This window comes from Ascaphus truei, chromosome 1, assembly GCF_040206685.1.
Source record: "Ascaphus truei isolate aAscTru1 chromosome 1, aAscTru1.hap1, whole genome shotgun sequence".
Lineage (NCBI taxonomy): Eukaryota > Metazoa > Chordata > Amphibia > Anura > Ascaphidae > Ascaphus > Ascaphus truei.
This window is the reverse complement of record NC_134483.1, coordinates 30,392,489-30,404,628: the sequence shown is the minus strand read 5'-3', so window position 1 is coordinate 30,404,628 and position 12,140 is coordinate 30,392,489. Positions and strand designations below refer to the sequence as shown.

Genomic DNA, 12,140 nt, shown 5'->3' with positions numbered 1-12,140 from the left:
CAGGCACTCACGCACTCAGGCACACACATACACACACACAGACAGGCACGCACGCACTCAGACACACACACAGACAGGCACTCACGCTGCTTTCACTCCACACTCCTCCCCGCTCCCCGAAGCCTCTCCTCCTCCCGCAGCCTCCCCTCCCCATTGGCTCACAGCCACACCACGTGACGCGTCGAAGCTAGGAAACACCATTCTCTTGTGTCTCCTAGCGGCTGACGCGCCACAGCGTGTAGTCAGCTGTGCCGCCAGGGGGGACCGGGACCGGCTCGCGAGGATTCCCCTGCTCGTGGGGAACTCGCTACATTGCCGCCCGCGCCAACGAGTGCAGCGGGTCCCAGGCCTAACATGGTTCAGCTCTGCTTCCCCCCTAGGGGAAATAAGAAAAAAATACAAGTGGAAATGCTGCACTAAATTGCAGGCTGATCCAGATGGCGCAAATGTTAGAGCAAAAACATATTGAAGCTAAGAGTTGTAATAGCAATATAAAACTAGCTATTTGTATCGGTTTTGATTATAATATGCCTTGGTACATTTGAGATCTGACTCCAAAAGACTATTCATGGTCCCAAGGCTCAACAAAGAAGCCGACCGCTCCTCCTTCTGTTACTGTGCAACCCCAAAACTGGAACACCCTACTGGCTCTCACAGCCACCACCAGTTTAAGTTCTTTCAAAACTAAGGCAGTCTCACATTTTAATCTGGTCTGTAACTGTTACATACGCCCATAATATATATTATCTTTAACTGTGCACGCAATGTCTTGTATATAATGTATACCCTGCTCATTTATGTAACTGTATTTGTAACCATGTATTATTTGTCTTAACTCTGTGCCCAGGACATACTTGAAAACGAGAGGTAACTCTCAATGTATTACTTCCTGGTAAAACATTTTATAAATAAATAAATAGTTGGTTCTTTAAAGAACTAAGCACCAGTAAATTTGAGTTCACGTCTAGCTCCATGCCTACCTTAGTGTAATGCCAAAATACACTGTAAGATTACATAGGGTGACCAGATTTTCAAAATGAAAAACCGGGAAACATTAAAAAATTATTTATAAAACAAATTACATCACGTGACGCACACCGTTGCCATGACAACGAGACATTGACGTCAGGCGGTGACATGTTGGCATAACAATGTGACATCACGTGATGCCTCGGCGCCATAATGCGTCCAGTTGGTGGGCCCTGCAGTGTGTGTTTGTGTGTACAGAGGTGGGGGCTGCAGTGTGTGTTTGTGTGTATAGAGGTGGGGGCTGCAGTGTGTGTTTGTGTGTATAGGAGGTGGGTCCTGCAGTGTGTTTGTGTGTATAGGAGGTGGGCCCTGCAGTGTGTGTTTGTGTGTATAGAGTTGGGGGCTTTACTTGGGCCCTTCAACTCTTACAGCCAGGGCAAAAATGGCCAAGAATGCCAAGTTCAGAGGGGATGATTACTACTTCAAAATGTATTTATTTCCAATTCTTAACCTAACACAAACTCTCGTCTCCCCCGCTTCCCTCCCATTCTCGCTCTCTCTGCTCCCTCACCCACCGTGTGTGTGTGTGTGTGTGTGTGTGTGTGTGTGTGTGTGTGTGTGTGTGTGTGTGTGTGTGTGTGTGTGTGTGTGTGTGTGTGTGTGTGTGTTATCTAAAATAGTTGGGGAAAAAAAATGAAAATCAACATATTTTTTTTTTAAATTATTTGTATTATTTTCTGGACTGACCTGAGGTTTGTATGGACCAGTGGTGGTCTGTAAAAATGCGTCCTCGTGGCAGGCACGACAATGTCCGTTGTGAGTGCCCACGCTGCAGGAAAAAGGGTGCACAAATATGAATTTGAAATCAGCATTTAAATGCAATAAATTTAAATTTCTAGACAGCAGCAGAAAAAAACCCACAAACCACCTTTTTTAAAGTTTAACTTCAACATAACAAATTGTATTAATTAAAGGGATTTCACTATCAGAAATAAAACAAACCACTTTGCAGCCTGAAATCTGAAATGTACTTTCTCTACTCTAATTAAATAAATAATGAAGACATTAATTAAAATTAAAATAATTAACAAATTAAAATTAAATAATTAATTGACAAATTAAAATTAAATAAAATGTAGGCATTAATTAAAATTAAGACATTTTAAAAATGTGACATTCCTGACCTTGTGTGTATATTACACTTGGCAAAATAGGGTCTCTTGCTCTCCTCGTGGCAGTTAGTGACATCACTGCCATGCAGGGCCGCAGACAGCTTTCCCGGGGCCCAGCAACAACGTTTCCACTGGGGCCCCCCCACCCACATTTCGGCGGCCTTGCAAGAACCCCCCCTTTTCACACACTTCCTCACTCTCACCCCACCTCACACTCCCCAGTCACCCTTTCCTTGACCCCCTCTCTCTTACACCCCCACCCCCATGGATTTTTCTCCCCTCCCCACATTCAACCTCCCTCTCCAATATACGTGCACACACACAGTGACAAACACACAGCCACTTACCTACACACACAGCCCCTCCCCCTCTCCTCATATCTGCCCCCTCATACCTCCCCCTCCACTCCTCATACCTGCCCCTTCATACCTCCCCGCCTTATACCCTCCCCTCTTCCCCTCATACCTCCCCCAATTCTCCATATACCTCCCCTCCTCTCCTCATACCTCTCCCTCCCCATCCTTTCCTCATACCTTCCCTCTCCCCTCCTCATATCTGCCCCTCCCCTCCTCATATCTCCCATTCCCCTCCTCATATCTCCCACTCCCCTCCCCATATCTCCCTCCCCTCCTCATATCTCCTAATATCTCCCCTCCCCATATCTCCCCTCAGCTCCTAATTTCTCCTCTCCTCATATCTCCCCATCCTCATCTTATATCTCCCCCCCACCTCATATCTCCTCCATCCCTCCTCCTCACCACCCCTCCACGCCTCATATTTCCCCCTCCCCTCCTCATATCTCCCCCTCGCCGCCTCATAACTCTCCTCCTAATACCACCCCTCCCCTCCTCCTATCTCCCCATCCCCTCCTCATATCTCCCCCGCCCCTCCTCATATCTCCTCCTGCCCTTCTCTTATCTCCCCCTCCCCGCCTCATATCTCCCCCATCCCTCCTCATATCTCCCCTCTTCATCTCATACCCCCCTTCCTCATACCTCCCCCTCCCCTCCTCATACTGTATCTCCTCATCTCATATCTCCCCCTCCTCTCCTATGACTCACACACACACAGACAGGACACACACACACAGACCGACATGCCACACACACACGACACACACAGACAGACAGGACACACACACACAGAGACAGACAGGACAGACAGGACACACACAAACACACACACACATACAGGACACACACACTCTCTCTCTCTCTGAGAAGCACACACACTCCACGCACACCCCCCTGCATCTCCCCCCCCCCCCACACACACATACCCACACACGCCCACCCCCCCACACACACATGGAATATAGCATGACTTCTGAAGCTTGCTATTTTACAGATATATATATATATTTTGCCATCTTGCGGCCAGTACGCTCAGACTCTAGGTCCTTCCTCAGGTATTGAAGCTGTCCTTCTCTATTTCTTTTTCCACTCAGTGCGGCTGCCAGTTAAACTTCTTTGGAGTTGAATCGCGATTCCACGTCTGTCAGTTGATTCAGAGCAAGGTTTAACTATTTCCTTTTCTCTATTCTTGACCTGCAGCTGCCGGTGCTCCTTCCGGACCTTGTCCAGCTCCAGCCGGGCCCTCTCACTGGCCGTGTGGTTCCGCAAGCTGCAGGCATGGGCCATTTTGGCCTCATAGTGCCATGTATTGTATTGTATTGTATGTCTTTATTTATATAGCACCATAAATGTACATAGCGCTTCACAGTAGTAATACATATCATATAAATAACAAATAATATAAATAACAGGTCATGGGAATAAGTGCTTCAGACATAAATGTAACATTAAGGAAGAGGAGTCCCTGCTCCGAGGAGCTTACAGTCTAATTGGTAGGTAGGGAGAACATACAGAGACAGTAGGAGGGAATTCTAGTAAGTACGTCTGCAGGGGGCCAAGCTTTATGTATCATGTGTCCATGATTATCCAGTGCTATTCAAATGCTTCTTTAAGCAGATGTGTCTTAAGGTGAGTCTTAAAGGTGGATAGCGAGGGGGCTAGTCGGGTATTGAGGGGAAGGGCATTCCAGAGGTGTGGGGCAGAAAGTGAGAAAGATTTAAGGTGGGAGAGAGCTTTAGATACAAAGGGGGTAGAAAGAAGACATCCTTGAGAAGAACGCAAGAGTCGGGATGGTGCATAGCGAGAAATTAGGGCTGAGATGTAAGGAGGGGCAGAAGAGTGTAAAGCTTTAAAAGTGAGGAGGAGAATTGAGTGAGAGATACGGGATTTGATCGGAAGCCAGGAGAGGGATTTCAGGAGGGCAGATGCGGAGACAGATTTAGGAAAGAGTAGAGTGATTCTGGCAGCAGCGTTTAGGATAGATTGTAGGGGAGACAGGTGAGAGGCAGGAAGGCCGGACAGCAGGAGGTTGCAGTAATCGAGACGTGAGAGAATGAGGGCCAGAGTCAGAGTTTTAGCAGTCGAGTAACAGAGGAAAGGGCGTATCTTTGTGATATTGCGGAGGAAAAAGCAACAAGTTTTAGAAACGCTTTGAATATGAGAGGAGAATGAGAGGAATCAAGTGTAACCCGTAGGCAGCGTGCTTGGGCTACTGGGTGAATGATCGTATTTCCAATAGTAATGTGGAAGGAGGTAGTAGGGCCAGGTTTGGGAGGAAGTATAAGGAGCTCTGTTTTTCCCATGTTAAGTTTCAGTCGGCGGCTGGCCATCCAGGATGATATTCCAGAGAGGCATTCAGAAACTTTGGTCTGTATAGCAGGTGTAAGGTCAGGGGTTGAAAGGTAAATTTGTGTGTCGACAGGATAGAGGTGATATTTAAACCCAAAAGATATGATTAGGTCACCTAGAGAGAGTGTGTAAAGAGAAAAGAGAAGGCATCCCAGGACAGAGCCCTGGGGTACCCCCACAGAGAGATCAATAGAGGAGGAGGTAAGAGGAGATCCAGGATAGAGCTTTATTCCGAATACCAAGAGTATGGAGAATGTGGAGAAGAGGGTGGTCCACGGTGTCGAATGCTGCAGAGAGGTCGAGTAATATGAGCAGAGTGTAATGACCTCTGTCTTTGGCAGCATGGAGGTCGCCAGTTATTTTAGTGAGGGCTGTTTCAGTAGAGTGAGCAGTGCGGAAGCCAGATTGTAGAGGGTCTAGAAGAGAATAGGTGTTGAGAAAGTGTAGCAATCGAGAGAATACAAGACATTCAAGGAGTTTGGAGGCAAAAGGCAGGAGGGAGACAGGTCGTTAGTTAGAAGGACAGGTAGGGTCAAGCTTGCTGTTTTGAGTAATGGTATAACGGTTGCATGCTTGAAGGAGGATGGAAAGGTACCAGAGTAGAGGGAAGAGTTAAAGATCTGTGTGAGCAAAGGGATTATAGAAGGAGCAAGAGATTTTAGGAGATGGGAGGGAATGGGATCAAGAGGGCAAGTAGTAGAGGGAGAAGAGGAGATCAGCAGTGACACATCCTCCTCCGAGATAGCGGAAAAAGAGTCAAGAAAGGCAGGAGGGAGTTGGGAAGCAGTGTGGGATGGGAGGAGGCAACAGATGGGATGTTCTGACGTATGGATTCCACCTTTTCCTTAAAAAAGTCGGCAAAGTCCTGAGAAGAAGAGGAGGCAGCCGAGGGTGGTCTGAGTAGAGTCAAAGACAGAAAAGAGTCGGCGTGGGTTAGACTTATGTGTGTTGATTAGTGATGAAAAGTAGGTTTGTTTAGCCTGAGAGAGGGCAGAGTTGAAACAGGACAGCATCAATTTGTAGTGAATGAAGTCTGCGAGCGTCTGAGATTTCCTCCAGAGGCGTTCAGAGGAGCGAGTGGAGGAACGCAGCATGCGTGTGTGGGGGTTTAGCCAGGGTCTGGGGTTAGAAGGGCGAGGACGGCAGAGAGAAAGCGGGGCATGAAGATCAAGAAGATAGGGCAGAGTTGTAGTTCCTGACCAGGTTGTCAGGGTCTGAAGAAGAACTGAGAGAGGAGAGGGAGGAGTGTAAAGTGTAATCAAGAGCTGGTAGGTAGGTTAATAGAGCGCAGGTTTCTGCAAAAACGACGGCGAGATGGAGATGGAGAGAAGCGAGAGAGAGAAAATGAGATGAGGTGATGGTCAGAGAGAGGAAAAGGGGAAATGGAGAAATCGGAGAGAGAGAAGTTGGCGGACGGACACCTCCTCCCTCTCTTCCTTTTTGGTGAGCTGTATCTTGAGCTCAGCAATCTGCGTCTGCAGCTCTGCAATTTGATTCTGCAAGGCTCCTCTCAAGGCTTCACCTCTTCCTTGTGCTTGCTCTGAGTTTGCATCAGTGCATCCTTCAGATTTTGGAGCGATGCAGATTTCATCACCAGGGTCGCGGCTGCTTGCGATTACCTCTTTCTTCTGAGTGTACTGACTTTTGGGGATGGAGCAGCCTCTCTGCTTCTCCATCACTTGCTCTAGTTTCTTGACCTTCTCGTGCTCCCTCTCATACAGTCACCTGGCCTCTAAGCTCTGCCTCCAGAGTTGCTCTTGTGACGCTCAACGTGACCTTCAGCTGCTCATGATGCTCTGCGGGGACACTGGATATTCAGATGCTCCTGCAGAGCTTTTACTTTGTTAGCAGCCAGGATACATTCTTCTTGCAGGACCCACGGCTTCTCATTGGGCTCCTGTAGATGTGCACACAGCTCTTGCAGCTGCCTCTGCAGTATATGCTGTGCGTGTGTATGCTGCTCCAGGGAGAGGCGTTCTTTTTCCAGCATTCTTTCTGCATTCTGCAGTGCTGCCTGTACTTCTAAAATTTCCTGGGACAATTGTTCCGTCACTTTTTCTACTTGGTGAAGCTTCTCCTTTCCTTCACTAGCCTGGTCAGACAAATCTGAATTTTCTTCTTTCAGACTTACATTCTCTTTCATTACAGTCTCTAAATAATTCAGGGCATTCTCATGGGTTTCCTTCAACATACCCAGCTCTGTGTTTAGACCGTGGCCCTCTTGTAGAGCCTCCTTATATTTCTGTTTGAGGTTAGCAATCAGTTTGTCAGACTTGTTCTGGTTTTCCTCCATAGTAGCAATTGAGGTGTTGGCCTTTTCCAGACTAGTTGTCACCTCCTCCAACTCACTCCGTAAGAGATGCCCTAATTTCTTCAATGCCGCGTATACTCTTGTATAGCTGGGAGTATACTCCTCTGTACCTCAGTGTAATCTTCTCGCTCCTTATCCAATTGCTCCCGCGGGACTTCATAATCATGGTGGACAGTTTGGAGTTCAGAAATTAAAGCCTCTTTAGCATGGATAAAAGATTCAGCTTCTCTTTGCTCCTCCTTTTTCTTTGCCACCGTTCCTGTGACAATTTTGCCCGTCACTCCGGTCAGCAGCACATCTCAGCGCCTTTCTGACGCATGTTGTCCTGACATCGCAGGCTCAGGTGGTTTGGTCCCTTCCTCTGTGACTTGAAATACTTTTCTTTCTTCTTCTTTTTTCTCTTTGCTTTATTAGCTCCAGAGACATCATTAGTACTGGGCACACACTCACTGGTATCAGCTTCCATATCTTGCTTGCACTCAACACGTTGCTTGCTTTTGCAGCCGTTTTTCTTTGAAAATTTGGGGACACAAGTCTTCCATGTGACCTAGTTCATGACAGGCCTAGCATACTAAATTTATCTGCGGGTACAGCTCTCTTCCTGGGGCCACATACGAGTCGTCGTCATCATCATCATATGGCCTGAAGGAACAGTGTTTTGTATGATTATGTACATTGCAAAACAAACATTTAAATTCAACCATTTAAAAAACCCGACAGGGAAAACTTGACACTCAGCACTTTGCTTATGGCATTAACTTTACACAGCACTCACGGGGCAGACTTTACACTCAGCACTTTCTAGATGCCATTTTCACTTTCTTCAGCAAACATTTTTGGTTTTCTGCTTGGGTTCAGGGCCTTAACATATCTTCATCTACTGACCTCTGGGTGCTATTGCATCTACACTTCACACATTCTCTGTGTATGCTGTAAGCACAACTGGTCATACACAGTGGGACAGACTTCACTTGCAGAGTCTGCACTTTACTTCGACCAGGCGGCCATTTTAAATCCCCACATTTTTCCTCAAACCCACAGACCTCTCAGTGTCTGTCCGCATTCTCCACCATATGTGGCAAACTGCTCCCTTTATATAGCGCTGACGGTTGCCCAGGCTCTTCCTGAGACAGTCTTCTAGGATTTGTTTTGTATAAAAAGGGGACAAACACGTGTATACACACAAGGGGTACTCATCCATCAACCTTCAGCGGTTTATTTCTCCATTAGTGACAGTTTTAAACAGTCACTTTAAGTCAAAACAAAACATAAAAATAACACCTATTCCCTTTAGGGAAAACTAACTACACTGTAGCTTTAACCCTTACTAACTGGATGGCCAGCTAAGCTGGTTCCCACCTCAAAACATGCCCTGGTACATGCAACAATATACACAGTCTCAGCAAAAAGCAATAAAGGGTTTTGGTTATCTATTAGTCCAGGTTTTGAACAAACGTCCCCGCTTCAGCGCAGCCTCGCGGCCTTCCTTCTTCCTGGATTTTCCAACCCAGACAGTCCCAGCAGACTCCGCAAAAACACAAAATAGTGCAATTTGTTTTTAAAACAACTTTGTGGTGATATCACATGGATTAAGCTCACTGACATTGTTGCCATAAAAATTAGGCGTTGTGAGTATAATCAGATTTCTATCAAGGGATAGAAGTTCCTCTGCTTGTTCTCCTCCCAAATGAAGAAAGAAACGGATACTGGAATAATAACGTTTTATCACAGTAAAACAGTAAGCGTCTGGATTGCACTCATGTTTACGAAGGTAAAATCGCATTGTGACCACTCTGTGTCTGTAGAAAAATCAATGCAGCTCTCCACCACTCGCGGACACTGGCCTCCTTTCCCCCGAGGAAACTACGGTTAATGCAGTGAAACCCTTAGGGCTACGAACACGGAGACTCCCCGCCCCCCTTGAGGACCAGATGCTGAATCGGAACCTCGCTTCTTTCTGGACGTGTTTTCATCTGGCATGCGTTGCAGGGAAAGGATGCCAGTGTCCATGAGAGGTAGAGAGCTGCAGCGATTTTTCTACGGACCCATTTTTCTACTTTTTAGTCGCGTCATAAAACTTTATTACACCATTATCCGTTTCTTTCTTCAGAGAATGACTAGAGATGCGAGAGGAGCCAAGAAGGCGAATCGCCCGGTCAGGTCTCTAACGAAAGGTCAATATCCGATTTCAGCCCCAGACAAGGGTTGGGTGACATCAATAATCATGAGTGACTGACCCTTCTTCTCTTGTATGACAGTGGATGACTCCTTATTGTTGGTGGGGTCAGTGGTCACAGCTGGGATGGCTATTATCAACACTCAAATGATTGTTTTTTTTTTTTTTAAACCTTTTTATGGTTAAGGAACCCTATAATTATATTATGACATTCTAAGGAACCCCAGCCCTCTCTAATAGCGCGTCTGAGATACGATGCATTGTAAGGAACCCCAACCCTCTCTAATAGCGCGTCTGAGATCAGATGCATTGTAAATTCTTCTGTATTTGGGATCATTTTGAAGTGACCTGAAACTTGCACAGAACCCTTTAGGGATGTCTGGGTAACACAAGGGTTTCTACGAAACCCTGTAGAAAAACCCTGCACTAAGATGTTACTGGCACATTCAGGCATCAGTATAAAAAGACACAGAAGCCAATGATGCCCGTTACGACTCTATTAGTTCCTACAACGTCAGCATGTAGGTGTGATAGTGACACAGCCACAGAGCAGGTAACACTAGCAGCCAGGCACTCGTGTTATCGCTACGCGACTCGGAGGATTGTCCCATGGCTCTCCCTGTAGCTGCCGCTCGCTGATTGGCCGGAGCGCTCCGGCACGTGACCGCGCCCCCTCCTCTCTCCGAGCTTGTGATTATGTCCGTGTTTATTGACTCGACAGAAACCTGCGGCAGTGACACGGACCGCGGCGCCCGGCACACAGCAGCGCGACCCACCGGCGGTCATGGCGGAGGCGGTGAGGCCCCGAAAGCACAAGAGCAGGGCGAGGCATGACAAGGTAAAGAAAGACGGTGCCTTTCGCCGAATGCCCTTCACAGACCGGCCGCAGAGTAACGGTCACTTGGGTCACGCGCCCTACCTGACGCGGGAGAGAGGTCGGCGCGCGTGCTCACACACCTGGGACCAACGAGAGAGAGAGAGCGCGCGACGACCGTCACCACCTCCCCCTACCTGTCATTCAGAACAGTCAGTTTGCGGCGCGTGTGGGGCCACGCCCCTTTATCACACCTTCTCCCTCATTAGATTGGTTGCAGGTGAGGAGGGTCTCGCGCGGATGCCCCCCCCTGCCGCTTAGTACCTGCGGATACGTCATAGCCCCGCCCCCTACTCGCCCTCTGGTTATATGGAGGAGCCGTTAATCAGGGAGCTATCACAGCGGTATAGGGAGAGGAGGCATCAGGAGCATGTCACTTCTGTATTTCTGGGAGTTGAGGGCTTTAAAGGCCTGTTGCACCTTGTATCCCGGTCACCCCCTTGGTTGGGTAGGTCTGTTATCGCTTAATATCTGTCATTAGACATTAGGGGCCTTAATGGCTTGCCCCCCTTGATGTCTGGTGGGTGCGAGGCCTGTCCCCCCCCGTGTTTCTTTAGGGGTTAAGACATTAATAGTCTATCTGCTCATTAATATTTGGGGAAGGTGCATTAGAGCTGTCACACATACTGAGTGTACATTATCATAAGGCTCATACTAGGGGCCCATCACACTTCTGTCTTTGAAAAGCTGGACCATTAGTAATGTAATACACTTTCCCTCCCAACACAATCGCAGATAGAGACCATGTGGGGAAATCCACATGCATTACCAGGTGTGGTGCGTTACCTGTCAGGTTCACAGGACACAGGGTTGAGCCTCCGCCAGTGAGAGCCTGGGGTGTATCCTGAAACGTACTTACATGCACAGCGCCTCCACCTGTGCAGGATCCTAGAGTATAGAATAACCCCTGACACAGGACCTCATACACAGTAACCACATACACCAAAGTATATATAAACAGTTTACTATATATGCAGAATATTGGTGCACTAGGTGACTGATACCTGCCCGGGGCTCCCGCACCCGGGTACAGCAGAACAACAGGAAGAGGATCCGTCTGCGTCCAGCGCTGAAGCATCAGTGATGGCGCCTTCCTCCAAACAGGGTGGTCTCCCTCTGGGTGATCCCACCATACAGATAGTCTCTATCTTGAGTGGTAGGTCTGGTCCCAGACCACACTTGTCAGGGACTTGCAGCACTGCAGCTGTGTCCCTGAACTTCTCACACTACTAACTGAAGGGGCCTTCCCTACAGCAGCCACAACCTTATATGAGTAGATAAGGGGAGGTCTCTGGCTTAGTGCAGAGGCTACTTGCCTCTCTGCACATATACACCCTCCCTTGTCTGTGTCCCAGCTCCTGCTGACTCAGCATGCAACAATGTAACTCCTTTGCAGCAGGAGAATCTGTAAACCCTATTGGCTGTAATGCAGCAGGTGAAAGGGCAGTTCCCAGAGGCTTCTGGTTAATTTAGTCCCTGCAGGACCTCTTTGCTATTGGGACCGCGTGCGCCTGCTTCACTGCGCATGTGTGACATTGTAATGGCCGCCTCAAGCTCTTATCTGCGCATGCGCGAATCTGTAATGGCCGCCGCTTCGTGTGAACCTCTGCGCATGCGCAGATGCACTCGCCCCCGCAGCTCCCCAGCACAGCGCAGGGGTCCCCCTGCTAAGCGAAGGTAAGGAGGGCCCAGGGGGAACCCTGCTACAGTAATATCACCCATTCTTCCCTTTGGTGGATCACATGATCGGAACTTGGTGTAGGGGATGTGGCTGTGTGGCCTATAATCCAGCACTCGGGGAGCAAAGGATGATTATTTGTTTCTTAGATTTTTTTTTTTACCCCCAGATTGAACTGTCCCATAGACAATTGATTTTCTTTAAAAAAAAAGACAAATGTAGATATTTTAAAAAAATACTTTGAAAACTTGGCAATTG

The 12,140-nt window shown here is 47.9% G+C and overlaps 1 protein-coding gene across 6 annotated transcripts in view; it reads left to right on the top strand.

The window, feature by feature from the left end:
• The first annotated feature begins 9,995 nt into the window (after positions 1 to 9,995).
• Positions 9,996 to 12,140, top strand: part of EPG5 (ectopic P-granules 5 autophagy tethering factor) — a 133,624-nt gene continuing 131,479 nt past the window's right edge. For 4 of the 6 annotated variants that reach the window (XR_012799090.1, XM_075585471.1, XM_075585480.1 and 1 more), the window contains exon 1: positions 9,996 to 10,168. Coding sequence is in view for 5 of the 6 variants with exons in the window: in XM_075585471.1 (XP_075441586.1) it covers positions 10,115 to 10,168 (54 nt within the window). In the remaining variant the exon portion in view is untranslated. The remainder of the gene's footprint in view (positions 10,169 to 12,140) is intronic. The other 2 variants (XM_075585457.1, XM_075585447.1) reach the window with 1 other exon arrangement.